General features: G+C 40.5%; 1 protein-coding gene across 9 annotated transcripts in view; it reads left to right on the forward strand.

Moving 5' to 3' along the window:
• The window catches only part of MBNL2 (muscleblind like splicing regulator 2), a gene marked incomplete at both ends in the record, with an annotated part of 111,624 nt that extends 91,124 nt beyond the window's left edge, over positions 1 to 20,500 (forward strand). For all 9 annotated transcript variants that reach the window (XM_080719861.1, XM_080719862.1, XM_080719863.1 and 6 more), the window contains one exon: positions 20,373 to 20,500. In XM_080719861.1, coding sequence (XP_080575987.1) covers positions 20,373 to 20,500 — 128 coding nt within the window. The remainder of the gene's footprint in view (positions 1 to 20,372) is intronic.
• Between the last annotated feature and the right edge of the window lie 3,711 nt (positions 20,501 to 24,211).

A 24,211-nucleotide genomic window follows, 5' to 3' on the forward strand; every position in this document is an offset into this window, starting at 1 on the left:
AACTTTAGTTTCTCCATTTATATACAGAGATTAAGTTACCCAATAACATCATGGAAGGCCCAATTAAAATACAGTGTATACTTTGAACCCCTCTGCCCCTAGCTACTAGTACTTTTTCTGTTATCTGAACTCTTCAAGGACTTTGACTGTCCCAGACTGAGGCATCATTTTAGATAGAAAGGAAGTCACATATAAGTTTACAAAGGTAGGGGTGTATGCAGTTTAGCTGGAGAAGAAGCATTGATCCCATTGGTAACAGTGTCGCTTTGCAGGGAAGGCGCTAAGGTAGCTTTGCCTCTGATCACATAGGACCTTACTACTGGGTTAAAGGGTTGGGTTTGGCTACTGCAGCGTTTCCATGCAGTGTCATGGAAACATAACTTAGGAAGGCTGAGCAGATAGGTTCAAGGCAGGAGAGACCATTAAGAGGCTTTTATCAAGAGCCTACACTGGGATAGGGGCAGCTGGCAAGGGGCCTGCTTGCCCTGACTCTACCTATTACATAGGGAGTATTACTTTTAGCCAAGGAGATGTGTTCAAAAATGATTTCCAAATAAATGTCAGGTGATAGAAAGACAGGCATGAAAGTTTGGCCCTAGGACGCTGCCTCTTGGGACCTGGATAGCAGGAAGACGCAAAGTGGCTTCCATAGTCAGACGTCTTCAGTGTATCCACCCTAACATTGGCTCCTCCTGCCCACCGCAGTGAGACACAGATGGACCAGAGCTCCAACCCCAGGCCTGTGCTTAAAGGAAAGAGCCCCTTGGGATGTGGAGAGAATACACGCTGTTTATGTTTCTAAGGGACAGCTCTGTGGACAGTGAGGGCCACTAGCCCATCCAGTTTCAGAAACTTAGTGCTATGAAGCCTTAACCTAATGCTTTATCACATCTCCAAAAAGTGATGATTCATGTTTATGATTATAGCCCCAGGACCTTGGCATATCTTCTGAACCCTCCTCCAAGGAGTGAGTCCATTCAACAGAAAGTTGGCCTTCAGAAGTGTTTATTGAAAATCACTTGTAATCCCTGTATTTGGGAGGCTGAGACAGAAGAATCATAAGTTCAAGGACAGCCCTAACAAGTAGTGAAGACTCTCATCAACCTAGCAAGACCCTGTATCAAAATAAAAATAAAATAGGGCTGGAGGCATAGCTCAGAGGTAGAATGCCCCTAGGTTCAATCTCTAGTACCATAAAAAAAAACACTTGATAAGCTATGATATACACATAGCACCTATTGACTAGAATATTGGATAAATTAGAAAATTCTATTTCCAAATGTGCCTGATATAGGCTTTGCAATGTATGATAATTTCAACATCTTATCAGAAAAATAAAATAATTGCACATAGCCAAAATTATATGTTATGTTTTATCTGACCTGCTGAAGTTATTAAAAAGGAAAGAGAAAATTCCCAAATCATCTGAGTTCACTTATTCCTCACCTATGAATGTGAACACAACCTCAAAGCTACTTGTATATAGGTTCTTGAATGTATAAATTAACCCATGTTAACCAAGGAATCCAGAAAGGTAAGATCACATTTTACCTCATCTCTCTTGAATCTCAGAGTTCTATAAAATATCTATTATTCAGCGCCATCTGCCAGGACTATATTCAGACAAATGTAGGAGGCATTCCACAGTCCCCACTATTTACCACTTGACCCATTTTGAGGCCTGTATTTGTTTCACAAGAAAAATATCTTGGTTCTGCAAGGCCTCAGTGTGGGAGGAGTAGGCTCCTGTCAGATCTGTCTCCTGAAATACACAGCACAGTGGCCAGCCTCTCTGTGCGATGATCGGACTGTGAAACGCTCCTTTCTCAGCTGGTGTGTTCCTGGGGGCAGATTACAGAAAGCAGCTGGGCCTCAAGTATGTTCTTGTCCAAAAAAGCAGAGATAGCAACTGTCAGGATCCAGCCCTTGCAAAAGAGTCCTCTGGGCTGATACATCTCTGTATCATTACAGCCCAAGTGGCTGAGCCACCTCTTAACTCTGTGCTGATATTCTTACTCCTAGAGAAAGAGCTCTGTTTTGGGAATGCATCTGGTTGCTTCAGATGAGGCAGAAACGCTCTACTAAGTATGTGAAGGGGGCAGGAGTGTGTGTGTGTGTGTGTGTGTGTGTGTGTGTGTGTGTAGCAATGGGGAGATTGAGGCAGAAGACTACTGAAAAAAAAACTTATGTTTGCAGCATTTGCATTCAGTTAATGTTATTAAAGCTGCTTTGCAATTTGAGTCTAAATTCCATTGTGCCACATGGCTAGGGCACTGGAATCCAGATTTGCTGCTATAGTTTTAAAAAAATAAAAAGTTTTTCAGGGGGAGGGAACTCTGCTGGTCTTTGGTGGACTTGGGTCTATGAGAGCAATAGAGAGACAGATGATTTTTTTTTCTCTGCCAGAAGTGAGAAAACAACAAGACAATGAGGCCTTTTATTTCCCTACCTCAGAAGCAGCTGCTTTGCAGGACTACCATGAGGTTTACTTAATACATGTATTTGCAGATTCTCTGAGGAAAGGCTAAGTTATGTAAGCGTTGTGATGTAGTGCATTTTCATTTTCCATGAATAATTTACACCTCATGGTGAGAAGCTTGGGCAGGATTCTTTTGTATATAGCACCTGAAGACATAATATCAGTTCCAATCTTGTGCAGCTAAAGAGAAAATGTCAAGAGTCCTTAGGTGGAGCGTTCCTGCCTGGTGGATCGTCCTACTTATGATACCTCAAATCCTGTTGTCTTGCATTTTAATGAGATTTGGGAGGAATTTTTCTCTCTCTTTTTTTTTTTTTTTTAGATTGAAAAGTCACATTCCCATAGTATTTTGGCTTTTGTTGATGCTAGTAAAACCATGCTCCATTTCTCTAAATTTAGGTTTCCTCCTCTGAGCAGAAGCAATAATGTAGTTCATCCTATATGCGTGTGTTATTTCCAGCTCTGGATGTGTAAGGAGAGAGGACCAGCTTTGGTGGCAAGATTCAGGCCCATTCCCAGGGGTTAAATGGTGACTAGGGCCTCCTCCATAGGGTGGCTGTAAACAGAGTGAATGCTGGCCCCTGGGCGCATGCCTGCCCAGGCTCTTCCACTACCACCTGCCTTCATGTCCTTCCACACACATATGTGGGGAAGGAAAGGGTCAGCCTTTCTGGGTGGGTGGGCTGAGACACCAGCCCGAACGTGATTTGATGCGTCTCAGCCTCCTCGAGGCATCCTTGCCTCCAGGGCACATGGCTGGAAGCTGTGACTCCAAGACAGGCAAGTCTGAATGTGCTGATCATTCCAGGAGCCACCAGTTGTCAGAGATGCTGAAGATATCCAGGGTTCATCTTTCAATCAAAGAGAAGTGTATCAATCAGAGCACATCATTTAAAAAATGTTCATGTGCAAACATTGCTTCATAGGAAGAAAGTTTCAGGGCAGGCCCTTATCCCTAGAGTGTCCCCAGGGTATAGCTCAGAGGGGGTGTGTAGGAATCAGATAAAGGATAGATAATGGCCAGTTTGGAATTTAAAGGGCAAGAATGAGGGCAGAGTTAAAAGGAAAAGAACTCATACTTACAGACACACCAGGATGTGACTTGACATATGCTGTCACCTACTAGATAGCCCCTATTTTCCCTTTTCACGTGTATAGAAACCAAAGTTCAGATTTGACCACAACTCTAAGAAGTAGGAGAGCCTACATTTATTTAGGTCTATCTGATCCCAAAGTCTGTCTTAGTTAATTTTCTGTCACTGTGGCAAGACACCTGAAAACATCAGCTGAAAAAGAAGAAAGGTTAATTTGGGCTCACAGTTTGGGAATCAGCCCCGTGGTCAGTTGGCAGAGCAGCATCTCATGGTGGGAGCTCATAGCAAAAGAGGAGTGTTTTCCTCATGGCAGCCAGGAGGCAAAAGAGAGACAGGGAAAGATTGGCTTGCAATATCCCCTTTGAAGATGTGCCCCCAGCCATCTAACTTTCTTCCGTGAGGTCCCATCTCTTTAAGGTTTCATCACCTCCTGATACGGAGACCAAACCCTTAGCACAATGGCCTTTGAAGAACATTCCCGATCCAAACCACAGTTACATCCAAGCTTCTCTCTTCCTCTGGCATCCCTTCCCAAGAGCACGTGTTGTTTAGAATGGAATTTCAGACTCAGGTCTCAGACTTTATCTCATGATTCAGGCAGACAGAGCAGCTATGATCACATCAGAGGGAAGGGGAGGTGGAGCACCAGGTCTCTCTGGAGCCCAGCCATGTGCTTTGGGCCCTGCTATGGTAAGAAGCAGAGAATGCAGAACACAGGGGCAGACTTGGAAAGTGCAGCTGAGAGGTAAGGACCGGCCAGGTTAGAAGGGCCTTGAATGGCAGGATGTGAACTAGCAGAAAATGTTCAGTGTGAGGCTTGGAAACGAGTCTTCTGAGAGTGAGTGTGTAGATTTGAGCTGGGAGACACCGGGTGTGACTGCTGAGCGAGCTCCCCTCTCATGATGGGGCTGAAATCAGAATTGAGAGAAAAGAGGAAGCGCGGTGAGGGCCGAGAATGAGGAACCATGAACTGCCCAAATTCAGAGAGGTTTCTTTACTGTCCTTTGCTCACCCAAAGACTGGTGCAGACTCTTCACGTCTCCCTGGATTTCAGTTCCTTCCTAGCTACCAGAGATAACCTTTGAATCATCTCTCTTTCTGACTGTGGTCTACACATCTTCACTTTAATTTGTACCAGAACAAATTTGTTGATGGGTTTTTTCTGACATCAACTTAGGACAAACAATAGCTATTCTAGCAATTAGAATCCATCATGCTCCGGCATCAGGCGTAACATGCTGGAGCTCTGGGTCTCTTTGTTTTACTTTTGGTGGTCAAATTATATTAGTCTTCTCATCTGTCCCTTGCTCTGTTAGTATTCAGAGATCTCAGGGCTTTGATTAATAAGCTTCCTGAATAAAATACAGACACTTTTCACTGGCATTTCTGGAAGGAGCATCATTAAACTAATCCTTGTAAAATGTCGCCCATTTTCCCCACATCACCGGTGCATCAGACATTATATCCGTGACCCAAGACCTGAACAGACTCATCATAGGAATAAAGGCAGTAAGTTATAAGAGCAAATTTATTCAGTTATACCATCCCCATACAATAACATGCTTAAAAATTATGATGCGCCTTATAAGTTGGAATAGGAGTCCAGATCAGCAAAGTGCCATAACCAACTCTCATAACTAGCAAGGCAGCCAGGCTGAGAACCCCGTTCACTCTGTCCTGCCTAGAGCAGTTAGCCTTTTTTTTTTTTTTTTTTCACCAGCTGCCTTCCCGAGAAAGTACTTTAAATGATCGTGGATGGCCTGGGGACCACAGAGCATTTCAAAGCACTTACCATGTGCCAGACAGCATCATCTCAAAGCACTTACCATGTGCCAGACAGCATGCACAGCCTTTTGATGGGAATTAACTCACTGAAACCCCAAGGGGACCATTAATGTCCCTACTACATAGACACAGAAATTTCCATTTAAAGACACTGAAGAACTTGCCCAAGACCTTACTACCAAGTGGCAAAACCAGGTTCAGAATTTTCCTCCAGCTTCTAATCCTCCATTTTGCAATGAGGTGAAGGACCTAGAAGGGTTAAGTGATTTACCTGAGGATGAATAAGAGATAAGAAACTGTCTGCCAACACCCCCAGAGGCCCTTTTCCCTCCCTCTGTCAAGCCATGGTTCAGCATGAACCTGCTAGCAATCCATCCATCCTTCTTTCTCTCCTTTCTCCTCTCTCCCTACCTCTTTCTTTCTTTCTTTCTTTCTTGTTCTTAACAATCAATAATTTTGCTTCCTCCTTAGAATTTAGAAAGTTTTTTTTTAGGAATAAAAAAAAAGAATACCCAGAAAAGTTGAGCTTGACTTCTTTTTCTTTGAGAATTTTTTTCCCAGGATTAATTTCACAACTGTTCATTAACCATTCTTTCAATATTTGTCATTGCTATGCTGAAATATGTGAAGGGGCCAGAGAAGGACTTGAGTTAGAGGACTTGGGAGAGAAGGAATGGCTCAAATCGATTCCTGTTGTTCACACTCTTTTCTTGGCTCTTCTCTGACCCCTGCAACATTAAGGATGGCCTTGAACAAGGCAAGTAGTTAAAGACGGAAATCTAAGAAGGGAACAAAGAAAAGAAAAGCCCCATTGTATTCCTTGGTCTTGAACAAAGGTGATAAGGGTTGGGTTTAGGGTTTTTGTTGGCTTGTTAAGCATAAGCTGGCAAGTCCTGTCCTCCTTTCTGCTGCCTGCAAATACCTCTGTGAGAAGAGGTGAAGGCTTGGAAATTGGCTGGGTTCACAGAAGTACCAGTGAACACTTCCTCTGAACACAGGCAAAGAATTGTTCATGAATACTGTACCTTTTCAAAATAGTCATACTTCGTGAAAATTAAAATAGCTTACACATTACAGTATAATAATGGAACCCAGTCGGGCATGGTGGCACACACCTGTAATCCCAGTACTTGGGAGGCCAAGACATGAGGGTCGCAGGTCCAAGGACAGCCTCAGCAACATAGTGAGACTCTCATAAACCTAGCAAGACCCTGTTTCAAAACAAAAAATAAAAAGGGCTGGGGGGTGTGGACTGGAGTTAGAATGCCCCTGGATTCAATCCCCAGTTCCACAAAACAATGATAATGATGGTGATGCTGATGCTGATGATAATGGTGATGATGCTGATGATGAGAGAAACATTTATTATGTGCTCACTGTCACCATGCACTCCCCCCAAATACATTATCTAATCCTTATAATAGCCTATGAATATAAGCAAGTCTTAATTCCCATTAAAGAACAATTTTTAATTGCCATTATAAAGACAAGTTTGGAGAGTACTAATAATAAAAATGTTGAATGGCTTACCTTTGGTTACATAGCTGCTAAGCCTGGCAAGCTGGATTTGAACAAGGTCTGTCTTTAAAGAGTTGACAATCCGCCTCTCCAGGGACATTAAGTTTCTTCTGAAGTGGACACAGGTCATCGGGCACTGATGGCTGTCTGTGCTTTTAAATGATTGCAGTTTTAAAATGACTAATATGAATTGGTAGTCAAAACTTTAATGAAAAATCAGAGAAATTCAGTCTAGATCAATCATGGATGACATATCAGGATATACATGTCCAGAAAGAAAAGATTAGTGCATTTGACATTTTTTAAAACATCGTAATATTATCAAAACCAAGTTTATTTCCAAACAGTAAGTTGTCATACAAATCAAATATTTAAGTACACAATATTATTTGAATTTAAATATTTAAGTGAAAGTTGAAACCAAATTTGATTTAGAATGAATCCTAAAATAATAGCCTAAAGGAAAGGAACCCACATTTATCAAAAATTATTACATATCAGACATTTTATACACATTATTTAATACTCATCATAACTCTGAGAAGTGTCATGTCCATTTTTCATATGACAAATTTTAGAGAATAATTTGCTAAAGATTCAGGCAGGTAGGAGGTAACTAGACAGGCTTAGATCTTATGTTATCCTGCTTACAAATCCTGTCCTCTTGTGACTCTACCATATTTTAATTAGATTGGAGCATGCAGTCAATGTAGAGTTGGAATAAACCTCTTTATGTGGTTCCCCTTAAAAACTAAACTCGAGTTTAGTTATTAGTTTTAAACAGTCCTTTTAGCCATCTAAAAAGAAACTTTCAGTTGAAGCTAAAGCTTCTCAAGTCCAAGTTCAAAATCAGAAATGATGTGAAAATATTGTTGGCTGGGGAGATCAACCAAGGAATTCATATTTCAGTCTAATGAACAAGAACTAGAACGCACAAGGACAGGGCACGACTTCACCTTCCTGAGAATGATGAGGTAGCAGATGGTTCTGGCTAAGAATACCAGAAAGAGTCCTCAAATCCAGGGCTGCTTATTTTTAAACAGCAATAATCTTAACAGAGAGACACTGTCACCTTTCTACCAAACTCAGGGAAATTAAACATCACTTGTTAAGAATGGCTGTCTTGGGGTGGTGATATTGCTTAGTGGTAGAACTCTCACCTAGCATGCCCGAGGCCCTGGGTTCAATCTCCAGCACAGCAAAACAAACAAACAAACAAGCAAAGTATGAGTACTTGGGCAGCTCTATAGGAAACCTACAGAGCTCAGTTAGACAGCCCAGGATATTAATGGTGACTCCGGTGTGCCGTCCAAAAGAAAAAGAGAGCCCGCTTTGAAGCCAAAAGTAGGAAAGATAAAAGGAAGGGAAAGAAGGAAGAAAGGGTTAAATTTAGACAAGAAAGGAGAGTTCGAATTTAATGGGTAGAGAGCTTCGAGATGGCTGGTGGTGATGGTTACCCAATAAAGTAGACACTTGAAATGGTTAATATGTCTATGTCTATTTTACCACGGTTTTAAAACATGAACAAAAGACCTGAATAGACATTTCTCCAAAAAAGAAGAGATTAAGGGTTGGCAAGAAAATAGCCAGTTGTACCTAGATTTTTGTTTTATTGATTCTCATAGTATAGAAATCGTTCTTTTCATGGTAGACGTTCCTTATGTCACCTCCTTCCCCCCCCCCTTTTTTTTTTTTGGTGGTACTGGAGTTCCTGGAAGCCCTTCTACCTCCAGATTACACTCCCAGACCTATTTTATATTTTTTTTATTTTGAAACAGGGTCTCTTAAGCCAGCAAGGCTGGCTCTGAACCAGCGCAATCCTCCTGTCTCCGCCTCCCAAGCTCGGGGATTACAAACGTGCACCACCCTACTGGCACTTCCTTTCCCTTTAAGAATTCCATTTGCATATAGCAGACAAGTAAAGGCAGATGTGAATTCCTCCTCAGTGGACTAAGTCCTTTAGAAGCTGGGTCTGTTCTGAAATGCCAGGCCTTAACAAAAACCCAGCTTGCTCAGTGCCAGCCCATCTTCAGCAAATGAAGAGCCTACCATGGGTCATGGACAACTCAGGGCTCTAGGTAAAAGAATAAAAATAGCCCCTATTCTCATGAGCCTTACAGAGTGAGGGGTATAGGCAAAAAACAAACATGTACATAGTCACAAAATAATTACTGTGTAATAAAGGTCACCTCTCAAAGTCCTTGGATGTTGAAAGAAAGGGCCTATCCCTGTTGATAACAAGAAAGACCAGGGGAGCACTCCTTCTTACAACGTTGCCATCTGTGACACCAGGCCATTTTGGCATCTGGGGACTTTGAAATCTACTTAAAGGCTCTCTTTAAATTTTTTCCCCTACACCCTAATTTTGCACACAATTGATTCGTTCTCTCTCTCCCTTACCTTTCTCCCTCTGCGCTCTCTCTCTCTCTCTCTCTCTCTCTCTCTCTCTCTCTCTCTCTCTCTCTCTCTCATACACACACACACACACACACACACACACAACTTTATTAAAAGGGGGAAAAAAAAGAATCTAATTGTGCTGGAACTTTTGCTAGATGACAGTGTCATGGCACCAATGTGCGGGTTGATTACAATGCTTTAGACAGACTCCATGTCCAGAACCTAACAGTCATTTGACTGTTTCTTTTACTGAATTTAGCATTCAGTTACTTTTTTGCCTGTTGTGTCTTAAAAGCCACTCCTTAACAGGCTGAATTATACATTCTGCTCCACTGTTAAAAAAGATAGAGCAGCCAAAATGTGCTCGGGATTCTTCAGTCGAACATAATGGTAGTGGATAGAAAAGCAGGCCATTGAGTGGAGTTTGAGACTTTATGTTAAATCCAATGAGATCTTGTTCTTGTGGCTTTATTTTTTCATGACCTAAATCTTCAGTTTATCACTGTGAACAAAATCCCATATTAGGGGAAAGAAATATACTGTACAAATGCTCTTCGATTTTCTTGTAATTGCTACATAAACTGAGGGTTTCTTTTTTTTCTTTGTGGTCCTGGGGGTAGAACCCAGGGAGGGACATTCTACTTCCGAGCCACGCCCTAGCCCTATTTTTTTTTTTTTTGGTTCTTTTATTTTTGAAACAGGGTCTCATTGAGTTTCAAAGATCCTCATTAAGTAGTTGAGGCAATCTTCCTGTCTCAGCCTCCCAAACGCTGGGATTACAAGATAAACTGAGTTTTTAAATAACTCACTCATGCTTTAAGTTTTCTTTATACTTCGTAAATTTACATATCTGAATATTTTATTTACTTTTCATCCCCAAGTTACCAGTTCATACCCCTTAAAAGACTTAAGATATAAAAGCCAACTATAAGCAAAATAGATAAATCAGGGGAAGTATTATCAATTTACACAATGGAGTAGGTCCTAACATTATGTTATATTAACTGATTTTTAAAGGTATTGAAAACCTTTAAAAATCAGCCATCATGTCCAGAGGTCCCCTTCACTGACACCACCTCCGATGTGGGAAGCCTGTTTAATCCCAGCCTCGTTTTTCACAAGTCTCACTGCAAATATTCTGAGCACTTAAAAATATTCCTGTAAATAGTGCAGCTCCAACATTTTATATGATTTCTTAGTATCTTGGAGAAACTCAGCCTTCAGTATAGACTGATTAAAAACAGAGGTCTCAAATGCATGAATGGGAACATGACTGGAGTGAATTCTTCCCAAGAGTGAATTCTCCACAGTGTTCTTCCAGTGAACTGAACACTGACAAACTGGGAATCTTGTTCAGTGCTAGGGCATTGTTCATGGATAATACTCTACTAACAGCACCAACAGAGGCCAAACACCATCCATGTTCATGGATGTTCCTATTTAGCAAAGATCAAGAAAGACATGAAAAGCAGTTGCCTGATCCCGAGTGTGACAGAAAATTCCTTTCCCTCTACAGCTGCCCACAGTAGAGAAGCCATATTCCACACTGAATCCAGAATTGCAAAATTAGTCAGAGGTGTGTGGAGTAGGAATTGCAGCGTGGCCTAGAATCTGGAATGTTGGGTGAAAACAGAAAGACAAAATCTGGGACCTATTCCTGGGTAGCCACCAAGCCCAAGCACACCACTCTCTCTCTCTCATCTTCCTTGTGTTATGGTCCAATCCGCCTACTTTTTCCTGGTTTCATGTGAGCCTTCCAATCTAGGATTTTGTAGGGGATATTTTTTTTTTCTTCTCTGACAGCTGCAACTAAGCAAACATAACTCATAACTCGTCCCTTCCTGGCAAAACACACAGCACTCTCAAACATCTTTGTGTTTAAGATACTTCTGTAGCACGATCCCTCTTATATCCCTTTACCTCTTCCTCATTCATAACCTGTAGGAAGAAAGAGTCGCTCTCAGGTGACATATGACCGGTGGTCTGATGACAATCCTCCTATCTCTGTGAAAGCCATGGATAGACAGTCCTCAGGGTTCCCTGGGGCGGGGAGGGGGTGCAGAGAGGAAAGAATGTTAAGAAGTTGGGGCTGGGTAAGAAGGGGGACTTAACTCTGAGTGGAGTATAATTATTGCTTGTGTAAGTATAATTATTGCTTCCTGTCCCCTGTGTGGGACAATTCTGCACCCCACTCTGAAAGGCAGGCAGAAGATATATAAAGAGGAAGGGGGTCCCCAGCCCCAGAGGAAGGAGCAACAGTGGCAGGCAAGGTGACTTCTCTGACACAGGGCAGGCCTGGATGATGGGGAATCGGAGGGAAGGCTTTAGTCTGGTGCAATAAGTCAGAGATTTCTCTATAGATACATCCAAAGCCCTCATTTCACCAACAAACTACATTATGGCCGTGGATAGAGTTTTGGTTTTTTTTGTTTTGTTTTGTTTTTCTTTTCTTTTTCTTTTGGTGGTACTGGGGATGGAACCCAAGGGCCTTCTACCTCCCAGACCTATGTAATATTTTTTATTTGGAAACAGGGTCTCGTAAACCAGCGAGGATGGCTTCAAACCTGCACAATCCTCCTGTCTCCGCCTCCCAAGCACGGGGATTACAAGCGTGCACCAACATGCCCGGCCTGTTTTGTTTTTTAAGCTAGTCATTTGGTCAGATGTCATTTGGTCAACTGTCATTTGGTAAAACATCAGGGTTGTTGTTTTTGTTTCTGGTAGTGTGTGTGTGTGTGTGTGTGTATGTGTGTGTTTACACACACACACACACACACACACACACACACACAGATACAGACTGATTCTATTTGGTCAGGAAATCTCAGAAATATATTGCCTGACCAGGAAACAAAAAGTCACTGTGAGATGACCTTGGGAATTGGGGATCATTGAAGGACTAGATTCCTGTCTCAGTGTGAAAGCACGAGAAATGCTTCTCAGGCAGTTGGAACTGAGAGAGACTAGAACTAGGCAAAGAGGGGGCCTGTCAAGCCTGGCTGCGGTGCCAGTCTAGCTGCTTCCTCGTGCAGTCTGGACTCATGTGAGGCGTGGGATCTTATCAAGTGAGGAGTTGCTATTGACGGGCTGCACACAGGCATCCTAAGTTGTCAGCGTGGGCCCTGGTCAGTCATCTTTGATGAGGCTAGTGTGACTGCTTACCGCATAAATCTCAATTATTAATGCTTAAGTGAATTTTTCATATATTAGAAGGTCTATAAAATCTCCTATTCAAATATAACAGTAGAAATTATTGGACAAAAATGAGTCACAAAATGATGTCATTGAAAATATAGAAAGTAGAGCTTTACATATGAACTCTGTATTAATAACAGTGGGAAAAGCACTAATTCTGATCAGTAAAACTAGTCTTTAAGGTAAGGTGCTACTTAATATTCTGCCTGTTCCACCCAATGTCAGTTTGCTCTTCTCAAAAATTGAACTAACTGAGCTGGGCATGGTGGTGCACGCTTGTAATCTCAGCATTTGGGAGGCTGAGGGAGGAGGATTACAGTTCAAGGACAGCCTCAGCTACTTAGTGAAGCCCTTTGCAACTCAGTGAGACCCTGTTTCAAAATGAAGAATAAAAAATAGGGCTGGAGGTGTAGCTCAGAAGTAGAATGTCTCTGGGTTCCATCCCCAGTACCACACACACACACACACGCACACACACACACACACACACACACACAAAATTGAACTGTCATTTTTGAGAATGTTCTTCCAAGGCCCTGTTTCTATACAAATAAAATATATTTGAAAAGAAGACAAATGTGTAACAATACTGCTTTCCTTCAGAACAATATGTCCCTAAAATAATAAATGAGGCTAGTTTTCAATGTGTCCCTTTATATACTACTAATTATCTTTTAACCTTTGATACAATTAAAATAGAAATAGTCATCAGATAGGCCAAAGAAAGTTCTTGAATATACACATTCATTAACACATGTAATTATAATTGCTTTAATTAATTACTTTTTATCTGATACCATATGTTCTCCAAGTGGCAAAAGACATTTGCTTTTGTCTTTGTCTTCACTAAACCATACTATGGTTAAATACTGAATTAAATGGAGCCAAAAATGTAGAAATGTCCCCCTGCCTTTGTACAGTTTGCTTCAACCAAAATGCTCCGTAGATTCCACCTCTTGGACAAGACCAGAGCATCTCAGACAGTCATGCTGCCAGGGAGCGATAGGGCAGGGACAGAGAGAAAATTAGACAGTGGAGAAGGGGAAGGAGCAAGAGTGCCAATGGGGAGTCGTAAAAGAGGAGGCTGTGCAACAGCAGAAGGAGGAGAAAACTGTGGGTAAAGAATAGAGGGGCCGAGGCATGCCTCAGAGGCAGTGCACCACCTAGCACATGCGAGGCCCTGGGTCTCCTATTCAGACAGCAAAAATAGATGGATGATAAATAGATAGGTAGATAGATAGATAAATAGATAGATAGATGATATTCAGACTGCAAAACTAGATAGATAGATAGATAGATAGATAGATAGATAGATAGATAGATGATAGACAGACAGACACAGATATTCAGACTGCAAAAATAGATATTCAGACTGCAAAGATATGTGATAGATAGATGATAGATGGGTGGATGGATGGATGATAGATATTCAGACTACAAAACTAGATAGACAGACAGACACAGATAGACTGCAAAAATAGGTAGATAGAAGATAGATAAATAAATAAAATCAGTATGGGGCAACAAGAGAGCAATAAGGGATCCCCCTTAACTTGGTCATATTTTGGTAAATTCTTCCCAATTTTCTCTTTTTAGAGTGGAATAAATGATAATGATAATAAATGCTGTTTAAGGAGATAGTGAAACAGCCATTTCAAATTTCCTTTGAAGATACACGGCCCTTGTAATCATAGACAGAGGGTTCTAAGAACTCCAAGTCTGGAAGTTTTCTTCAGGTGGGGTTTTTATTGTTTGCCATGTTTCTCTTGTCAGTGACTGATCCCAGCCTCCTCCTGGAGTACCTTTTCCTTTTATATTTATGTAACAGGGAGTGGGACAACGGGAAGATGGGCACGAATGTCTGTTTTCCCTGGATATTTATGAATCTTCAAGTGCCCTGAAAGAGCGCAAAGATACATCTTGTCCAGAGGGCTCTCTTCCTGCCTTCACTGCTTGTCCCACAAGTGGCCTGGCGGCCTTCTGTGGACGCCAACATTGTGTCTACAGTGACTTCTGATTTATTCTTCCCTCCACGCAACAAAAAACTAATAAATGCCTCCTGCGTGCCCAGCCCCATCCTAGACACTGGGGATATAATGACGAGTGGGGATTCCTCCCATTCTTAAGAAATGCATCGTTTCAGTGGACTCGGTTAAGGCACAGGTCTTGCTTGGAAATATGAACCTGGGCTTCCATTCTGTTTGACAGAGCCATTAGATTATTTCGTATTTCAGCAAGGTCACACAAACATTTCATGAGCTATGTTTTATTTACCTCTCCAGAGTCAGCCTTATGAAGACAGTATTTGATGGCTGTTCACAGGAGGGTTCAAATAAAATATCCCTGATTCCTCTTTTCTGATTCATGGTTTGAGCACATTGGAACAGTTGGGCTGTTCACTGAAATCTTCTCCCTATCAATTAAACAAAACAGAAAGAGTTCTTAGTGAGTTAAATATTGAGCTATCATTTTAAAAGATAGCCCCTCTGACATCCCTGAATTTTTGCAGTAAACACTTTGCTGTAAGAAGCATAAACATTTCTAAAAGTCACCTGGAAGCTCACAGTTTTCAAAACATATATACAGTTCCCAGAGATCAACGAGGTGGAAAACATGCTTGGTACCTCTGATGCACCAATAAGTCCTACATTGCTGTGTCTTCTTTCGTACTGTCCTGCATGAGAACTTGCTAGTGTAGCTGTTGAGTGCATGGTGCTGACAGTTCGAGTCAGGTGTTTCAACTTCTGCACAAACTGTTTTGCTCTCAGCCAAGTGCATTTCACATCTTGGTCAGCTTTTTTTCAAGTGATGGATGGCTCAGCCTAAATCCATTATCTTTAGGGAAGAAACAAGACTTATGCATATCTCATAACCGATGACTCAGTCAAGGGAGAGATAATATTTTCTTTGTAGGTAGAGGGTGTCTGTTGGTTGAGAGCTCCGTTTCTTGAAGTGAAAGCCTGGTGTCCCAAGGTTGCAGGGTTAACTGCAGTTGACCTGCTCTTCCAACCCAGCTCACTCACACCGATACTGCCTCCCCCAAGTTGCTACAACCTGGGTTGATGCCCAGCTCAGGAAGCAGCAATCCAGACTTGGTAGATATCTCCTCCAAGAAAGTGAGGCTGATGAATCCACAAACCAGCAGCTCATCGCTGAATTCAGCCCAAAGATACATTTGACCCGCACAGAGCTGTTTTCTGTAAGGCACATGAATTGCTGAGTTATCAGCTTTAGGGAAAATAGAAAATTAAGCAATATGGAGCCCAGGTTTCTGCAGCTCCAACTGGCTAGAGCTGAGTGGCTGCTATTATACTCCCCACCTTGCCCATTCGTTTGTTTTTATTTGCTGCCTGGCACCAGTAGGCTCAGTATCTAGACAGTGCCTAACCCCGGCCACTTTTAGGTATTATTAAATGGCTGTTGGTGACATATTAGATAGAAAAACAACTCATTTTATATTCTTTAGAGCCCTTTATACTTTGTCTTCAATAACTAAATACAAGGCTCATTCTGGTCTAGGTTCACATGGGGGTAACTTAAGGATGCCTACTGAGCAATGGCATCCGTGTGTATGAGGGAGGGAAATCTGGGAACTGAACCCAGGAGCATTCTACCTCTGAGCTACTGCCCAGCCCCTCTTCTTTTATTTTTTGTTTTGTTTTGAAACAGAGTCTCACTGGATTGTTGAGAAAATCATCAGAGTTTCTTAAACCCAACCGCTTAGGAAAGCTAGTTAAATTCACGTAGCATGATTTTTTTTTCTTTGCCTTATCAATAAATAGGCTGTATGACAACCAACTGATGCTCTTGCATTGCAACTGGAAGGTCTACTACAAGAGACTTAGGAAGGCTCTCCTGAGGTGGCATCCAGTGTGTCTTTGTTTTAAAAATAGAACAGCAGGTTTTGTGAGCCTCAGCTATTCTCATTTGTGTGCGTTCTCCTTTTAACAGAAAAGGGAATTGAAAATAATGTTTTTGATTCAGAACTCTGATTTACCACACAAGATTAGCTAGAACTTTCTTCAAGAATTTAACCTCCTTTTCTTTGCATGGAAAAAAAATTTCTGTATTATATATAAAATACTACTTCCTTAAAGGAACAGTGCATCTGAGAGACAGAAATGTTTCTTGTTCAGTGCAGTTGGTTTCCTTCCCGTCGTCATAACTTGCCAGCGTTTCTCAGGAGCTGAAGCAAGGAGACTGTGCTTGGGTAGAAAGAACAGACACGTTTATAGCATCCTCTGGGAGGAGGCCTGGGCAGGATGTGGTTGGCCAGTCAGGCCCAGCCGTGTATCACAGGTCCCTCAGCAGTTCCTACCCGCCTGGGTCTTCTAGCCAATCCCCACATCTCCGTCTCATATTATGAGAGACTACATACTATTTGTCTTGTAGGGCCCTTAGAGCCTACTGAAAATCAGGAAAATGTACATTAAAATTTAAACAGAAACAACAGTGCTTCTGAGGGGAGACTTTTAGGAGACTCAGCCCGGTGGTCATTTTTCTGAGTTATGTATATACTCTGGCAGACCTCATGAAAGTTTTCAGTTGCCCCTTCCATGAGAGCATGAGTCACACGCTTCAGAGGATGTGTCAGGAATGCTGAGTATTGGCTTCCCCTTGGGCCAAAAAAGCCACAGAGCGAGAAAAAAGCCACTGACACTGGTCTCTTGAGGTCACTATGACTGTTTTTTAATTAGCTGTTTCTAAATGGACACGCTCAGGGTTGGAGCTTTATCCATATCTGATTTGTAGACCTATGTGCCAGGGTCACAAATAAGCCCATATGTTTTATGGCTATACTGAAATATGCAGGCATCTTCTGAAGCCTTCAGTCCTCCCAGAAAAACTGCAATAAAGAGTGAAGGCTATATATAGACAGGTATAGATAGGAATATAGCAATTGAGATTATATATACATATAGGTACACATTCATAACTAGTATGAAAGAAAATCTCTAAGGAGTGGCAATAAGATAATGCATAAAACTATGTTCCTTTAGTGCCAATTAACCATATAATCTAAAGCCGGGCGTGGTGGCGCACGCTTGTGATCCCGGTACTTGGGAGGCTGAGACAGGAGGATCTGGGTTCGTGGCCAGACTCAGCTATTTAGCGAGGCCCTCCGCAACTTAGTGAGACCCTGTTTCAAATTAAAGGAAAAAAATATAGGACTGGGGGGTATAGCTCAGAGGTAGAATGCCCTGGGTTCAATCCCCAGTACTGCAACTATATAGATGATAGATAGATAGATAGATTTGATATTATATGTAATCTCAATGTTTTATATATATGGTGTGTATATATATATATGTGTGTGTGTGTGTGTGTGTGTGTGTGTGTGTGTGTGTGTATCAATAAAGACAAGCCTTATTGAAACTAGACAGAGGATCCTTCCTTCCCTCAAAGCAGCTCCCCACCCCCAGCACCCCCGCAGAGACACACATGCTTGACTCTCCTCTTCCATCCATTTGTCCAGCTGTATCCTGGAGTTGGTCTTCTTGCTGGATCCATCCTCCCTCCCGTGGGGCACAAGGACCCATAATGCTCCACGGCTCCTAACTTCAGAAGCAGGAATCAAATGGGCAATAGTTAGATAAGAGGCATCAGTGGTCAACTGTACCATCTGGATTCCCATTCTGTCTCCCGTTCAGGGCCTATCTTACCCTGGAGTTGGCTTAAATCACACTGCACCAAAAAAATATTGCCATTTAAGAAAAAAAAAATGTCTATGGAGTAACACCCAAAGCTTTCCCGACTCCTAAGATCAAGTCCCTTCAACTTCTTGTAGTTCGAGGCTGCTGGGAGTGTAGTTAATTTTTATTCTATGTCTGTACGCCACAAGATAGACCAAGACATGGCCCAGGGTAGCCAGAGCTCCCTGTGATGACACTGGCCTTTGTACCAGGCAGAGCCACAGAAGCCAGCTCTGTGGCCCCAGAACCAGAGCAGGCGATGTCTGTCCAGGCGATGGCTTGCGGGTAGGCTGGGGTGGAGGGGGAAGCAAGCTGGGTGAACCCGGTGAACGCTTTCAGTCATCTTCAAAACTGACGTACATACAGTCCAATTACGCCTCCATAATCGTATAAGTCTCATCAAACCCAAGTTCAAGGCATTGTTGTGACTAGATCCTGCAGTGTGAATCCTCCCATCCTGATTTGCCCACTGCTGGGCTTGCTGTAGAATACTTTTGTTTCCAGGCAGTTGGGAATTCCATTCTAGATGGTTTTCTGATTCCAGTTAATAAGCAAAAATGCAAATATATTCCAAGATATGTGTTATTGCCAGTTTAAAAACTGCAAGGTTTTTCTTTCCATAAATAGTTTAGAAAGACTCTTGCTAAGGTAAAAGAAAAAAAAAAAGCAAACTGGGACATGACTTGATGTCCTAGGGCACATTCTTGCTTGGAAAACTTACAGACAGCATTGAAACTCAAGGATGAAATAGTTTCTATCTGATAATCAAATTTAAGTCTAAAAATGAACTTATAAGCTGAGCATTTGGAAAGTCTGAATATGACCTGATTACAGTGATAATAGTATTCAAATACTAAATACTGTGATAATATTTACATATAAAATCAATATATTTTATTCATATAGTAGACAAAACAAGGAATGCTACTTTCCCTATTTTAAATTTCAAGGAATTTTTTAAAAACAAAGAATAATTTTAATATCTGAAGTGTTGAGTTTCCATTTAGCATAGTAAATACTAAATATAAATAAGTTCTATTTTTATTAATTTTATACACATCTTCATGTTTCAGTATAAAAAGGAATGCATATATATTTTGTGAGAGAAACCATTTGATTGCACTGAAGCTGTTGTATATAAATTGTAGGGTGTTCACTCCAAGGGAAAAATAACCACATGTATATATTCTGAGATATGGGATAATAAGTAATAAATTATCTCTACAGAAATGAGGCTTTTGCTGGGAATGCAATCCCAGTGTGTGGGAATATTAGCTGATCCTTATCATAAAGAATGTTTATCGGTTATTCTCTAAACAAAGACTCTTAGCTATTGAATAAATAAGCATTTTGTGTATTAATTTCACAGTTTAATCAAAGTATTGCACCAAGAATAGACGGTACCTTTAGAATATGTTCAAACCTTGGCTTTTAAGCTCGACACTGAATGGACCGGACCACACAGGCTACACTCCCTTGCCTTTGCAGAGGCATGGAGCTGGAAGTGGACTTGGAGATGGAATTACAGGGACCACAGTGTACACTTGGTCATTTACCTTTATCTGTACAGGCTTTTGGATTTATTAAGAATATTTTACCTACTTGATTAGACTGTTATCCCTTTTTATCTCCTTAACATGGAACGTTGAAAGATACCCTAAGTTTGAAGGTGTCTGTGCTATCTTGAGAACAAAATTACTTTTGATGGGAATGTATCTTTGAATTATAAGTTAATAGATAAATAGTACCTGATTTATTGTAAACTTTTAAGTATTTATATTTAAGCCTAAAATGGCTTTTCAAGTACAAATCCTCTGATAAGGCTTCCCCATCATCATCATAGCAAATATTAGTGGGACAATAATGTGAACATATAATAATAAAGAGACATAAAGCACCAATTATTTTTAAAAGATTGAGGGCTAAACCGATTGCATGCCACAGTCAACGCTGTCACCGTTTTATAGAAAACGCTGTGCGTTGGGGGTCATTGTTCTTTAGAGTGGCCACAGGGCAGAAGTGGTTAAGTGTCAAATTTTTCAGGATGAAGGTGGGAATTGTGCAAAATTATAATTGCACCAAAATAATGAGAATTGGAAGAAAGTTTCTATCTTCAAATGTGTCTGTTTGCAAAATGTAAAAATTTAAACTCATGATTCCCCGCTCACAGAAGGAGGTCTAAATCACACTTGTCTTTTTCTTCAACAGATAATTCTGAAATAATCAGCAGAAACGGAATGGAATGCCAAGAATCTGCATTGAGAATACCTAAACATTGTTACTGTACATACTATCCTGTTTCCTCCTCAATAGAATTGCCACAAACTGCATGCTAAATAAAGATTTAGTTCTCTGGACAGACCACAACTTAAGAAGCTAGTGCTGCTATATCATATATGAGTATTAAATATGGTATGCTTAGTATATTCCAACCTAAGATAGTTAACTACCTGAGACCAGCTGTGACGTTTAAAGACATAAAGGATAAAGTTTACTTTTCAAGGGTTTCTACACATAGTTTCTGTCCTAGGAATATTGTCTTATCTCCATAACTATAGCCGATGCAGGAAGTCCAGCCAATGTACTCATTTGGACTCAAGACTATTTCAAATTTAGCAATAATCAGTTAGCATTAGTTTAAAAACCTATTCCGAGGGCAGGTTCGATTCTAGTTCCAACCACTGTCATCTCACTTACTCACTGGACCTAAGGGTATGTTTTCACTTCTTGGTGAGATGAACGCTGCAGCAGAGACAAGAAGTGAGACGCCTGCCCTTGCAGGTCTAAAATCTGAACGGATGCTCAAGCACAAGTCCTGGGAACACATCCAAGTGTGGGATTTGGTTTGCCCAGAGATGCCGCATTGAATCATGTGATTCTAGAATAACGTTAAATAGATTGAAAAAGAAACTTTGCACGGTATGAGCTTCATACCCCACCCGACAAAGTCTTGAAGGTATTATTTTACAAGTATATTTTTAAAGTTGTTTTATAAGAGAGACTTTGTAGAAGTGCCTAGATTTTGCCAGACTTCATCCAGCTTGACCAGAACGAGAGGCCCATGCCAACAGTCTAATCGAAGGGATTAGTCATCCAGACTCACCATCCAGTTGCCTGTTACTGAATAACTCTTCTAAACGAAAAACCTAGTCAAACCAGGAAGCTGTAGGTGAGGAGATCTGTATAATATTCTAATCTAAGTAAGTTTGAGTTTAGTCACTGCAAATTGGACTGTGACTTTAATCTAAATTACTATGTAAACAACAACAAAAAAGTAGATAGTTTCACTTTTTAAAAAATCCATTACTGTTTTGCATTTCAAAAGTTGGATTAAAGGGTTGTAACTAACTACAGCATGGAAAAAAATAGTTCTTTTAATTCTTTCACCTTAAAGCATATTTTATGTCTCAAAAGTATAAAAAACTTTAATACAAGTACATGCATATTATATATACACATACATATATATACTATATATGGATGAAACATATTTTAATGTTGTTTACTTTTTTAAATACTGGTTGATCTTCAAGGTAATAGCGATACCATTAAATTTTGTTCAGAAAGTTTGTTTTAAAGTTTATTTTAAGCACTATCGTACCAAATATTTCATATTTCACATTTTATATGTTGCACATAGCCTATACAGTACCTACATAGTTTTTAAATTATTGTTTAAGACACAAAACCGCTGTTATACATGGATATTATGTGTAATCGTTTAAAACATCCATTTTCTTTGTGGACATTTTAGTGATTGAAGTATTTTGACTTTTGAGATTGAATATAAAATATTTTAAATTTTGGCACCGCCACCTGTTCTGGAAACTAGATGCACCCACCATCTCATTTTTTTGTTGTTTAAGAAAGGAGAGATCTGCATTTTTAACTCATGTTGGTCAAAGTCTAATGGCTATTTATCTTATATTGTAGAACTGATAACCCTATCAGAAGAAAATCATATTCTGAGTGTAACCTTACGTAATACTTTGTATCATTGCCTTTGTTTTAATTGGTGGAAAGGTATTGTATCTAACTTGTATTACTTTGGTAGTTTCATCTTTACGTGTTATTGATATTTGTAATTTTTCTCGACTATAACGATGTAGTTATGCTACAACTTGCCTAAAACACTTAAACTTCTTTTCTTTTTCTTTCTTTTCTTCATTAATTCATTTTTAACTCATTGAAAACATAGTATACATTGCTAAAAGGTAAATTACGGGAATCACTGAAATATTTTTGTAGACTAATTGTTGTAACATCGTCCTTTTTTTTCTTTCATTTCATGATTTTGATTTAAAAAAATATTAGCACACAACTATTTTCAGCCCTTTAATAATGGAGCATCAAAAACATCACCTGTATCCCTCCCCCGGCAAATATAGAAGACTGTATTTTTTACTATGATATCCATTTTCCAGAATTGTGATTATATGCAAAGAGTCATAAATATGTCATCTACACTAGGAGGAGGCAAGGCAGATGCATAGATGTACAAATATATGTACAACAGATTTTGCTTTTTATTTATTTATAATGTAATTTTATAGAATAATTCTGGGATTTGAGAGGATCTAAAACTATTTTTCTGTATAAATATTATTTGCCAAAAGTTTGTTTATATTCAGAAGTCTGACTATGATGAATAAATCTTAAATGCTTTGTTTAATGACAAAAAAATGAAATCACCAATATCCAAGACATGAAGATCTCAATTCAACAAATACCGTAGTAAGAGAGACTAACTCTCCACTTGTACGGGAACTACATCTCACTCTTGATTTTCAGGATGTAACAGCACTTCACAGAAATATTATTTCAGCCATATACCACTGGTAACATTTCTACTAAATCTTTCTGTAACACTTAAAGAATTCCCTCATCCATTATCTTACAGTGTAAACAGGAGTCTAATTTGTATCAATTCTATGTTTTGGTTGTAATATTCAGTTCACTCACCCAATGTACAACCAATGAAATAAAAGAAGCATTCAAAAGGATGGTAGAGTCGTTTTCCTTTTTGTTCTGGGCAGGTGGATGGTTATCCAAACGAGAAAGGTTTTTATACTCACAGAGATATCGTTGGGGGCTTCAGAGAACACCAGACCCTGGTCTTCAAAAGGGAGATGGGTACTTTTTGCTTTGGAGGCTTTTACGTTTACACAGCAAGAAAAAGAATTTAAAATGGTACTTTTGGAAGTATTTTTAGTATGCCTTAAAAGTTAGCAACAAAAAAAAGCCCCACTATCCAGCCCTTTGCTTCGTGATTCTGACTATGAAGCGAATGTATATCAATGACTAGGAAGAATCAATGACTAGGGGGAGGTGGTTTCATTGTTGACAAGAAAGTGTCTATTGACCTACTAAAATGGCAGGCTCCATAAGAGCTCAAGCAAGCAACATGACTTAGACCGGAGGCTGAAGACAGGCGCAATAAAGGTGAGTTTGGTTCTCTGCAGAGGAGGCTGGGTGGACCAAGGACAAAAGGAGCCTCCGGTTTCCATCCTCAGCCCTTTGATATGCAGAGTGCTTCTCAGGGAAGGTGCTCTTGGCCTCTTGGATGATGTCTTGGTCCACTTTCTATTGCTATGAGAGAATACCCAAGAGTGGGGATTTATACAGAATAAAGGTGTATTTTGGCAAATAGTTCTGGCCACTGGGAAGTCCCAAGAGTCTGGCACTGGTATTGACTTGGTTTCTGCTGAATGCGTCATGCTGTGTCAACTCATGGCAAGAAGTGGAAAAGCAAGCATGTACCTGCAAAAGAGATAAAACAAGGGCCTTGGGTGTAGCTTGGTGTGAGAGTGCACAATTAGCATGCATGAGACCCTGGGTTCCATTCCCAGCACTGCCAAAGAGAAGAGAGAAACACACGCATATGCACACACGTGTGCACGAGGAGCAGCCTCACTTTATAACAACCTTTACTCACAGTAACTAATCCAGACCTGTGCAAGTAAAGGGTTCCCTTACATACACAAGACCTGACCCAGTCCAGGGAGAAAGGCATTCATCCCACTGAATAACCTGATCGCCTTTGAAAG

This window comes from Muscardinus avellanarius (assembly GCF_963383645.1).
Source record: "Muscardinus avellanarius genome assembly, chromosome: 2".
Classification (NCBI taxonomy): domain Eukaryota; kingdom Metazoa; phylum Chordata; class Mammalia; order Rodentia; family Gliridae; genus Muscardinus; species Muscardinus avellanarius.